Below are 12,882 nucleotides of genomic sequence, written 5' to 3' on the forward strand. Positions count from 1 at the left end.
CTGCCACCTGAAGCCAAGAGCTGCCGAACTTTATTTTATTTTAAATGTAAATTAGAAAAATATCTTATCATGAGTTGCCAGACCTAACGCGTTGCAAATATTTAATGCAATGTATTCCACTGTATTTATTTTTTGTTTCTTATTTTTATTGTGCAATCATGTAAATCTTGTTTATTTATCACTTAACACCAACATGTATCCCACTGTGTTGTTTTATATTATTTATTATTATTAGTCTATTTTTATTGTGTACATTTTATTCAACAGTCTGCTTCTGCTTTCATTATGCGAATCTTACTTTCTTGTAATCAAATACTAATATGTATTGCAATGTGTTTATTTTTATTTTTACTGTGTACATTTTTTGTTGAATTATAGGCTTCTGTTTTTGTGTGATTAGTATTTGATTCTAACAACATTAATGGCCATGATTATAATAATTATATATTCGAGTATTTGCTTCAAATAATTTTATTTCAATGTTCTAATTTATTTATCTATAAGCTTGTGTGTGCTTTAAAAACAAATGTACTAAAACTACTAAAATATTGAGCTTTTATTGGAGAATATTGCAAACAAATATGTAAGTAAAGAGTTCAACTGAAACTGAATAGGCCAGTCACCTCATGTATTCTGTTCGATATTGTATGTAAGTAACTGCCATCAAACTACATAATATACTACTTAAAATTCTACTTGTAAAACAAGAGTGTTATGGTCTGCCTGAGGTTCCTTGTTCACAACATATAATGGAATAATACTTGCAGTACGCCTACATTATATATTTGCTCTCCCTTCTTGCCAGAGTTGACACACGAATAACATGTATTTGCAACGCTTCTAATTGAGATATTACATTTAAAAGTTCATTGTGTCATGCGTGAGACATTTAGCTACATGTCAGTATATTTACAATTATTATCAGTGCCCTAGAATGGAATTTACAGCATAAAACCTGAGAGAGCGCGTCAATTTCCCTATTCCAGCAATGTTGACAGAGCGAGCGCTTGGGTCCACCGTCGACCTTTGCGATACTGTGTCTATATAGAGCTCTAATGGAGAATTGTTAGGATGTCAAGGGGGAATAGGAGTAGCCTACCCGGAGAAAACTTCTGTTGCCTAAAGGTCCGCTGAGCTACACTACTAATAAACGTAAACTGAACTGACAATCTCAACAGCAAAGGCTACCTTCTAAATAAGAGTTGCGTAAATGTACCGCCTGTTGCAGATACATATTGTGTGGTTAATTGGGTGGCCTACTCAAGTTATTGCAGACGAACTAATGTGACTAGGAGTCCCGAGAAGGAGCAAAACTTTATGTAAAGAGTGAGGATATACGTATTTGTTGATATTACGATGACAGAAATTACAGATTCAGCGCTAGTGCGCCAATCTTTTGTATTTGCGGACTACTGGAGCAAAGACGATACAGTAACGATGACTTTAGTGGACATGTTGCTAGTGTACGAACAGTGCGGACGAAATGAAGGGCAAGCAGCTGTCTTTTTTTAGTACGTTATTTAACGACGCTGTATCAACTATTCCGTTATTAACGTCAATGGGATTGGTGATAGCGAGATAGTATTTGGCGAGATGAGACCGAGTATTTGCCGTAGACTACCTAACATTCGCCTTATGGTTGGGGAAAACCTCGGAAAAAACCCAACCAGATAATCAGTCCAAGTGGGAATCGAACCCCCGCCCTAGCGCAACTCCGGATCGGCAGGCAATCACCTCAGCCGACTGAGCTACGCCGGTGGAAGCAGCTGTCTTATACAATTATTTCTTGACAGACGATATCCACTTTACAGCCAGTTAAGAGCTATAGAGTCCATCTCTGTGGAGTAACGGTTAGTATTTCTGACCGTGTAACGAGACTACGAGAGGGTTCAAATTCTGATTGGGAAAAGTTAACAGGGTTTTCCCACAATCCATTAAGATCAAATGCTGGGTAACTTCTGGCGCTGGACCCTGGACTGGACTCATTTCGCTGACATTATCACCTTCATTTCAGTCAGACGCGAGATATCCATCGTAGTTGATAAAACGTCGTAAAATAAACCAACTTAGAAAGAAAAAGAGCTGTAGAATACAGACTTTCTCAACACGGGACATTGAATGTACCTCATACCAGCATTAAAACTGTGTCACGAGACTTGAACCTGGGACCTAGGACAATCAACAGAATTCTTAAACGTCATCTTGGTAGTGGTTGTAATAATAATAATAATAATAATAATAATAATAATCATTTGTTTTAGTTGGCAGAGTTAAGGCCATAAGGCCTTCTCTTCCACTCAACCCGCAAAAAGTTGGCATCCATTTAAAAGGCACACCACACTGAAATCATGGTCAGGTTTCGCGAGTAGATTTTGCAACAGGTTCGTTTCATAGACATTATTGGATTCCCTAGATGTTTTTGCTATTTAAATTTATTTACTTAGGTCGATATTGGTACGAAAAATCGGCGAAAGATATCTAGAGAAGAATAAATAAGTGTAAGTTATGAAGTATTTATGGATCTAGAAAAGGCGTTTGACAGAGTGGATTGGAAAAAAACTGATGCGGATCCTAAAGAAAATTGGCGTGGATTGGAAAGACAGGTGACTGTTCAGTAACCTTTATATGAAACAACGAATCAAAGTCAGGATAGGAGAAGAAATGTCAGAAGGAAGCGAAATAGGGAGAGGAATACGTCAAGGACGCCCTTTATCACTCACCCTGTTCAACATCTATGTGGTGAATTTAGTGAAGAACCGTTTTCAGAACATGGGAGGAGTGATAGGAGGAGGAAGAAGAATAAAATGCATAAGATTTGCTGATGAAATAGCCTTGTTAGCAGAAAAGGAGATAATACTAAGGGATATGCTTCTGGAGCTAAATGACAGCTATGAGCAGTATGGAATGAAGATAAATGCAAACAAGACGAAGACCATGGTCCCAGGAAGAAATGTAAAGAAGATAAACTTGTGAATTCTAAATGAGGCAGCAGAGCAAGCGGACAGCTTCACGTACTTGGAGTGTATACTTGTATAAGCAGTAACATGAGCTGCTGCCAGAAAGTCACAAAAGGAGAATAACTATGGGAAAGGAAGCTTTTAACAGAAAAAAGAGCATCTTCTGCGGATCTCTGGAGGAAGAGAATAGTCAAGTACTATGACTGGAGTGTAGCATTATATGGGGCAGAAACATGGACATTACGACGAAGTGAAGAGAAGCGAATAGAAGCATTTGAAATGTGGATATGGAGAAGAATGGAGCGTGTGAAATTGACTGACAGAGTAAGAAAGAAAGCTGTGTTGGAAAGAGTGGGTGAAGGAAGAATGATGCTGAAACTATTCAAAAAGAGGAAAAGGAAGTGGCTGGGTCATTGGTTGAGAAGAAACTGCCTTCTGAAGGATGCACTAGAAGGAATGGTGAATAGGAGAAGAGTTCGGGCAGAAGAAGATATCAGATGATAGACGATATTAAGATATATGGATCATATGAGGAGACTAAGAGGAAGGCAGAAAATAGGAAAGACTGGAGAATGTTGGATTTGCAGTGAAAGACCTGCTCTTGGGCAGAACACTATGAATGAATGAATTGACAATGATGGACTTTTAAGGAGAATTTTGTGACGGATGAGTACACATTTGGGAGAGATAGCATTTAAAAATGTTCTCGATGACGTCATAATTCGCACAATAGTCTCAAAAATACTTTTCTTTCATAAATATATTCCTTTCAAAATATACGGTTTGGCGTGTCTGAACTTTTTGCCCAAAATGTCCTCATTCAATTTTAACTACAATTATTTTCAAACGTAATGAATAATTTTCCATCATGATGGTCATCCTGCGAACGCCGCAGCAAGATCTCGAGATGTTTTGGACACAAAATATCCTGGCCGATGGATAGATCACTACTTTTTTGTATGAGTGGCGTCCGAGATTCGTCAATTTTACGCCCTCATTTTTGTGGGGCTACATACGCGATATAATTCACGTTGAATTACCTCAAAACAAGAATGTTATTGTCAGAAGAATCAGAGCAGCAAGTGATAACGTCTCGCCCCTCATGCTAGGAACAGGGCGAGAAAACGTGTAGTACTGTGTACAGAACAAAAAAATGGCTGTTTTGAACATCCTATGCAAATAAATCCTACAAAATAACGTATTTGTATTACTTGTTCATGTTTCGTCAGAAAATAAAACATACCGCCTATATATCATTCTGGTAGGCAACACTTTCGACTACATACTATGTATCTGCAAAAATCTGGTTCATACAAAGGGCAATTAATAAGTTTCTGAACTGCCCTAAATGTAGGCAATAAACAGGACAAAGGAAACCAAGAAGTTATCTAGAACCACTGAAACGCCTGGAATCTATACTAAATGCATCACTTGAAAGGCAGAGAAAAAGACTAGCCATAAGGCGTAAATGGAGATTTTTCCAGGAAAAATCGCAACAGGTCCTTGACATGTTTGCACAAAATCAATTATTTAAACACAATCTGATGCTGTTTGATAGACAACTCAACAGGCATAGAAGTAATGATATTTAGTGACACGCGTATTATGTTTAACGGTGCAATAAATACAAGTGCAGTTTGGAAATATGGTGATTGCACCTTATATATCTGCCTGCTAGTCAAAAGTGCTTAGATGTTATCAATCTATCATATATGTGAAAAGGATGTCCTGGTGCAGGATAACATGGCCACATAATATATTAATCGCTTTAGTGGTTTGTAACTAGATCTCGGATTTTAGACTAAATGCCTATTTTTGCTCTAAGGATAAACTATAATAATTAAATAACTTGACCTTTTATAGAAAATGCGAACGCTTGGAAGGGTTTTTATGGTGTTTAAAACTCCTATTTTGCTCATTGTGACCTATATGAATATTTTAGAGCCTAAAAATGCTATTTTTATTTTGTTTAAAAGCGTTTTAAATGTTGTTTCGTGTAGCAATGGAAGATAAAGTTATGAATATATAGGGTGGGTTTGGTTCAAAGACCATGTGATAGTTTATTGCATGAATGAAGAAATTCCTGGAAAGTTAACAGGCAGTAGAAATGTGAAGGATGTAACTTACTTCTTTCTACGTAAATCAGCATAACATATATTGCTAGATTTAAATATTCATCCATTTACTTCGGTATCACTGGAAGTACTTTTTTCGTTTATAAAATGATTGTCTCAGGAATGTCAAAGTTTCAAAACAGGATATTTGGAGAAAATCCTATATTTTGGAATGCTAATTATGAATCTGTTAATAATTGTAAACTCACTGGTAAATTTTCGGTAATTAATTTACTTATGATATGGACACATGTATCAGCAGCCTTAGAACTATGAGGCCGAGGAATCAATAATAGGCCTATCCATAACTTAAGACATATAAGTAACAAAAATAAAGTTTCTAACCACAATAATTATTTAAGTTTTTTTTTTCACGGTATAGCATAATGCTTAATACTCACTGATTATTTTTTTTTGTGGCTACTGCAGTTCTGAGTGGATAGAAACAAATTTTAGGTACATAAAATTGTACGAGGCCTGTCTAAAAAGTATCCGACCTTAATTTTTCCCGCGTAAAGTTGTGATTCTAAGGCGGCGCCACTGTGCATGGTGGAAGGAGGAACCGTAATGCGCATGCTTGAATTTTTTCACCGCATTCGCTTGTGCCAGTCACTGGCTGGTGGTCGCCAAGTAAGGTGCTGTTCTAGGTGTTTGTCGGATTTAGTTTTCTCGCAAGATGACTGAACGAATTGAGCAAAGATACTGCATCAAATTTTGTCAAAAGCTTGGTGATTCTCAAAGTCAAACAATTCGTAAGATTCAGCAGGTGTTTGGGGAAGATGCGATGAGTGTAACACAAATTAAGGAGTGGTTCAACCGATTCAAAGATGGCCGCACATCAGTGGAGAGTGAGCAGCATTGTGGCAGGCCCCAAACTGCTCGGAGTGCAGCTGTTGTTGAGAGGGTGCGAAATTTGGTGATGGCAGATCGTCGTTTGACCGTGCGGGAGATTGCCGAAGAGGTTGGAGTGAGTAAAGATTCTGCACATGCAATTTTGTGTGATGATTTGAACATGAACCGAGTGGCTGCGAAATTCGTGCCCAAGTTGTTGTCCCCGGAACAAAAAGACCTCCGTCGTGACGTTGCACAGGACCTTCTGGACACCGCCAACACTGATCCTGGGTTTCTGAACACCGTGATAACTGGAGATGAGTCATGGGTGTACGGGTACGACCCAGGAACAAAAAGACAGTCGTCGCAATGGAAGCATCCCGAGTCTCCAAGGCCGAAGAAAGCGCGGCAGGTGCGAAGCAAAATCAAGGTGATGCTGACTGTTTTCTTTGATGTCCGTGGAATTGTGCATCACGAATACGCACCGGAAGGACAAATGGTGACAAAGGAGTACTATCACGATGTTCTCTGGCGACTCCGTGATGCAGTTCGGCGCAAAAGACCAGACATGTGGACGGCGAACAACCGGCACTTGCATCACGACAACGCCCCCGCACATTCATCCCAATTGATACACACTTTCTTGGCCAAACATGGAATTACAACCGTTCACCAACCTCCCTACTCTCCAGACCTGGCGCCTTGCGACTTCTGGTTGTTTCCAAAATTGAAGACACCACTGAAAGGATCCCATTTTGAGAGTAGAGAAGAGATAATGCGGAACGCGACGACGGAGCTGAACACCATTCCAAAAGAAGACTTCCAGAGGTGTTTCCGGCAGTGGAAGGATCGGTGGGCTAAGTGTGTGCAAGCACAAGGGGCCTACTTTGAAGGGGATTAGGGTCCCAACCCCGTCAGGTATTTGAAATATTTTTTCTGGCTAAAGGTCGGATACTTTTTAGACAGACCTCGTATTTTAGGTGTCTAAAACTTTATTCTTTGTGCCTGTTTCAATAATTTTAGAGCCTATTTTAGGTGCCTTAAAGTTCATTTTTAAGGACCTAAAAATCCGAGGTCTAATTAACTGTTAAACGGTACATTTACGAAACACTAACTCATAACAAAATTTTCCTTGTGACACTATCTATTAACACAAGACGTATGTAATAGTCAAGCCGACTGCAGACTGTAAAATTAAGTTAATCGCTAGACCAAAATAGGAACGTTGAATGTACTGTACACTAATCGGATATTTTTCAGAACCCAACACTTCGCCAGATATGGATGGGATTGATGGAAAAGAGAGAAAAGTGCTGGTGCTCATCGGGGAGGTGACACGCCAGCTAGACAGACTGAGGGAGCAGCAGGCCATGACCGCATCCATGTTTAACACCCTAATGTACGATCTGCAGCAGCAAATGAGTCTCCAATACAGACTCGCGAAACTTAGAGAATATATGAGCCACATTGACATCAAACACTTACAGCTCAAAAGGTGACTTCCGTGTTCTGTCCATTAGGAGAACGTGCCATGTAAACAATATATCTGTACTTTAAATACAGTTGAATTCACATAGAATACCAATCCTGATAGTTCAATAATTTGTAACTCAAGAATATCAACTAGCTTTGAGAATTGTCTTCACTACATGCGACTGGAGAGGGTAAAATATTTGACTGAAATTGCAAGTAGTAAAAAATATTTCTATATAATATAATAATTCCTCCTACAATCTTCTTTCCTAGAAATGAATCACAGACTTACTGTTTCGTTTGCAGCTTACTCAACGGGGGAAAAAAAAAAAAAAAAAAAAAAAAAAAAAAAAAAAAAAAAAAAACTCAAAGAAAACTGTTGGCTTTTATTATGTGTTTTTGATTTGAAATAAAAATAGATTAATGTTGACTAAAATTATTTCATATAGATTACTAACAGATGAACGAGTCACATATATTGAATATGAATAATATGCTGTTAACAGTCTAAGAAAAATCATTGTTGTACATACAAGCAAATGCAATATCTGGGATATTTGAAAACTCGCATATTTCAGTGAAAATTTCGTAAGCAATTTTCTGCACCATAACTACTTTCTACTTATAATTTTACAAGCAGCAGCAGTAGCAGTAGTAGTAGTAGTAGTAGTGGTGGTGGTAGTAGCCAGGACCGCCCATAGGGGGGACGTACAGACACCTCTCGAGTGGGGGGTCTGGGCGCCAGGGATTCCGGCCCGATCTTTAGGGAGAGGAAGACAAAATAATCACAAATATTTTTTTATATGGAATTAAAATATTGGCAACATAATAAATATTTATGGGACGGCCCACAATTCGTATGGGTGGTCCGGTAGTAGTAGGCTAGCTGTGGCAGCAGCAGTAGTAGTGTAGCAGCAACAGTAGTACGAACAGCAACAAATAGTAGTGGCAGATTACGATAATGATTTGAAGACAATAGACAAATCATTATCAGAATCTGTTCAACTTACAGCCACATTGTAACAAATAGTGGCGAGGCTTTTGAGGCTTAGCCTACCCAAAACATTTGAGTTAATATATCTAGGAGCAATATAAGTTCGAAATAACGATGTATCGTAACACTCTGTTTCACTCCAATCGTTCCATGTATTAAATTCACTGTTGGCAGACTCCACTGTAAGAGGCTTATGACAGAAGCCTCATATGACAGGAAGCGGCTGGGGAGAAGGTATCGATTCGCCACGATACAGTAGAAGGATGCGGGGCTAGTCTAAACTGCGATATAATACACCGCGCTATGTTGGTTTTCTGTGAATGCGCTGCATTGCTGAATTAGTATAATAAAAAGTGCATGCGTGTGTGTGTTACATATAAATTTTGTGTAAAATGGCTCATACTGAGAGAACATTGAGGTCATTAATTGTAGAATTAAAAGAGAAACCGTTTTAAAGTTGGGTGCATGAAATAAAATGAGCTTACAAAGATAGGAGATCGACACTACATATTAAAATAGTAGATGAAGGAAGACAAAATAGAACATTTATATTGCCATGGTATAAGAAATATTCTTGACAAACAGGGAGCTCTGAGAAAAATAAGTCATATTGTAGGGGTGAAAATGAGTGGTCATAATCTTCTTGTAGGGTCTGTGTCACAAAAAAATTTGATAGAAAAGCCGAGAAACATCTGCTGTATAAAACGATACAAGGTAAGCAGATTTTTCAGCTTACGCAGTAGGCCTATTTACACCTTAGCTTCGCCACTGATATATAATATAAATGCTGCTGATTTTGATCCAATAGCAAAACAAGTTTTATCCTCTTAGTAATCCTCAGCTGTCACTCAAGCAGTACGTTTAAGGTTTACATTATCCGGCATAGGTTGGATTCCTGGTAGGCTACAATACAGATTTATCTCCCTTCCATAGGAGTTACAGAGTGGACCTTAAGATACGGTACTCTTACATACCTATTGATGTAATGGGTCCGTCTAGCTCTATTGTTATCACTGCAGTGCTGGATACGTTTGCAGGTCTTTTGTGACATTTTTTATAACATAACTGATGTTTTGATTGTGAAGGCGACCCACACAACAGCTCGTAGTTCTTCATTATTAGAATCGTAACGATTTACTTCAAATCGGGTCTTTGTGAAGGCCACGTTAATAGTGATGCTGATGAAGATTAAAGGCTAATCCATCTTCCTGGAAAGTCATCGTTTGTGAAGTAACGAACAGTTAGCACGGAATGGACCAGTGCACTGTCATGTCGTGCTGAAACCATACTCAGTCCACAATTCCATTTTCAATGAATTGGTGTATCAAACAAAGCATTTCCAGATAGGTTGTTTCATTAAGAAGCCTTTTAAAAAAATATGCCCAATCACATAATTTGTAGCAACATAACAAGTGGTGCAATGTGTTTCATCGCAAGAAGAAGTATGCATTTTTCTATGGTCAGAAAATAACACTCGATTTATGTGCACAGTAAATCGTACGCTCAACTGTAAAGGGAACATTTCCTCGAGATAAAAGTTGTAGGAATCTCCTGAAGCAATAATGCCGCTATGTTTGTTGATATCAGCATCACGAAGTTCACTGACGGAAGCATGTGCAAATGGCTCCACCAATAAATCCTTCATGTTGAATTTGGTATTCCAAGTCCTGACGCTTACTTTCGTATCAATCTACGAGATGACCGCTTGTTGGATTTGGCAACTCCAGCACATGAATTGAATCTCTTGACTGGTCGACCACTTCCAGGTCTATTTTTGACGCTACCAGAATCAAATGCTCGTTTCTTCCAAGCTAACAGTGTTGCAATTCTTGAAGGTGGCTTCCGAAATCTCAGTTGGAACTGAGTTATAATTTGTCACATCTTTTGTTGAGTACAGTACATTGTATTGTCCATTTCTTATTCTTGACAAAAACATTCCCTACATTTTGAACATAACTTTGGGAACAGTAAATATGATTACGCTACTGAATTGTTCAAGCACCACTCACCGTGATTCGGATTTAGGATATGTAGAGAAGAGCAACCAGGGCGATTATTAAATAGATGATATTATCCTATGGCATTTCTGAATGGTCACTCAATTTTAAAAGAACGTTAACAAAACAGTACTAAGAAACATGAATTTTTGCAGGTATATCAGACGAGGATACGACAACACAACTGAGGAGGGCAAGTGGCGTCTCGAACGACACACCCTGGAGAATTTTGCAACTTGGGTGGTGTCACATGAACCCTCTTCAATACTTAGCCTTATGGACAGTATTCACTATCTCTTTGTACCTAATAAATTCCGTGAAAAAAGATCACCACTTCTAGGAATCTTCACAAAAATAAAAGACATCATGCAGGTAAACTTATGTTTAATGAAATTTACTTCCTTTGCTCTTGTGAAACATGAACCAATAAAATTATCTTTATTGAACATTAATACTCTTTCATCGCCACCAAATTATCAGAATCTGAAGAGAAAGATATTCTTATTCTTCTCAAACATCAATTCAATTTTTATGGAAACAAATGCGAAATGAAAATTCAACAAAGTACGCATAAAACAGACACTTGAAACCCTTAAAATAGGCACTTTAGAATAAATATGAACGTGCAATACAACTTGATTGTAAATGAATTACGGACCATAAGAAAATAGGATTATTCTTCAATTTAATGAAAATATAAGAGATTGTACAAACTCGCCCAGTCTCCGTCTTGCATTTTCTCTTTTCAGATCAGGCATGCATCAAATAATAATAATAATAATAATAATAATAATAATAATAATAATAATAATAATAATTATTATTATTATTATTATTATTATTATTATTTATTTAGAATATTAACGTGCAAAACAACAGCGCAAGGCCAATTACAGTTTAGCACAAGATACAAAACAAAACACACCTTCATCTCAAACAGCAGAAATAACTAAAATGCTCTCTCAATTAATATCACTCAATAAAATAATTGTATTCCAATGGATACCATCCCATTGTGGAATCCTGGGAAACGAGAATGCGGATGCTTTAGCAAATAAGGGCAGCACTGCTACTTACAGACCTGTTACTAAATCTACGTATTACTCTGTGAAAAGATTTATTAAATCTACATACTTAGACTTCAACAAACAAAATTTGATAACACAATCCCAAGGGAAAAAATGGAACTCTCTGCCTCAAAATCCACAGTTAATTCCCGATTTACCACGAAAATCGTCTGTAGCTGCATTTAGATTGGCCATGATTGTTTGGCCAAACACCTGCATAGAATTGGAATATATCAGTCCCCTAACTGCCCATTGTGCAACTCAAACCAAGAAATGGATTCGGAACACCTCAAAATCTGTGCTTCAGTGGCTGGCTATGATAATATCTTTGAAAAATATTGGAGTGCAAGGGGTCAAATGACTTTACTGTCAAACGCCTGGCATTAGAAAACAACAACAAAACAAAAGAATTGATGATGAGAATGAATGATAGAAATGGCAGTGAGATGGAATACAATCAATATAATAGTCATCAATAATCTTTGACCAAATGCAACAAAATAAATAGCAATATCTGACAATAATAACAAGTAAGGATATATCATGATAAACTCAAAAAGTATATACTACACATTAAATGGATCCAAGCTTAATCCATGCAAATTAGCATATTTTATATATTTGATATAATAATAATTTTATATAATAATAATAATAATATAACAATTTATTTATTTATTTATTCTGGAAGAGTTAAGACCAATAGCCTTCTCTTTCACACCACCACACCATAAATACAAGTAAAATGTAGGCAAAGAACTAAAAATTGATCTACAACAATAAACGCAGAATTTATATGACAAAAGCTACAAAAGTAATAATGGTAGCTAGATCAGAACTGTAATACTTACTAGCAAATTAAAATTTAAGAAAGTTAGTAATATGATTACCATTAAAATTTATTACACTGAGGTACAAAGCATCACATCTAGCAACTTATTAAAACTTTGAGTTCATGCAATAAAACACCCCTTTCTAATTTACTTTTACATTGTGATAAAGTCCAGCAATCTCTGACGACACTAGGTAAAAATTCCAAAGTTGACGTCATATTATGGTGAAGGAAGATAAGAACCGTATAAAGAAATTGTGTGACGAGGAACAGAAAGAAGCGATTGACGTTGATTACAAAGTGCTGTGAGGAACTGAAACCGTAACGCTAGATAATTTGAAGTAGAATTTTGAAAACATAGAAAACACTTTTATCCAAACAAAGAAATGGCATTCTTATTTCAGGAATCAAGGACAAACATGTGCAATTTACAACAATCTCTACAACAGCTGCTTTACAATCTATACAACTCAGTTGCCATAACGGAGCTGAAAGGGTATGCCATGATGCAGTTCTCATGGATGTTGTTACGCCTGTATGAAAAAGGTATGTTTCTCAATCAATTCTCGAAATATGCTTTGCTGTGTCTTGATTCAGAATGGGAAAAACAGGGCATG

The 12,882-nt window shown here is 37.2% G+C and overlaps 1 protein-coding gene and 1 long non-coding RNA gene across 2 annotated transcripts in view; one reads left to right on the forward strand and one right to left on the reverse strand.

Moving 5' to 3' along the window:
* LOC138695891 (uncharacterized) overlaps positions 1-12,882 on the reverse strand; it is a 209,759-nt gene that overhangs the window by 176,335 nt on the left and 20,542 nt on the right. The gene's annotated exons all lie outside the window — the stretch shown is intronic.
* Positions 1-12,882, forward strand: part of LOC138695883 (uncharacterized) — a 67,335-nt gene that overhangs the window by 42,047 nt on the left and 12,406 nt on the right. Inside the window, exons 3-5 of the mRNA XM_069820227.1 lie at positions 7,163-7,397; positions 10,522-10,738; positions 12,670-12,811. Coding sequence (XP_069676328.1) covers positions 7,183-7,397; positions 10,522-10,738; positions 12,670-12,811 — 574 coding nt within the window. The 5' untranslated portion in view covers positions 7,163-7,182. The remainder of the gene's footprint in view (positions 1-7,162; positions 7,398-10,521; positions 10,739-12,669; positions 12,812-12,882) is intronic.

This window comes from Periplaneta americana, chromosome 1 (genome assembly GCF_040183065.1).
Source record: "Periplaneta americana isolate PAMFEO1 chromosome 1, P.americana_PAMFEO1_priV1, whole genome shotgun sequence".
In the NCBI taxonomy this organism is placed as follows: domain Eukaryota; kingdom Metazoa; phylum Arthropoda; class Insecta; order Blattodea; family Blattidae; genus Periplaneta; species Periplaneta americana.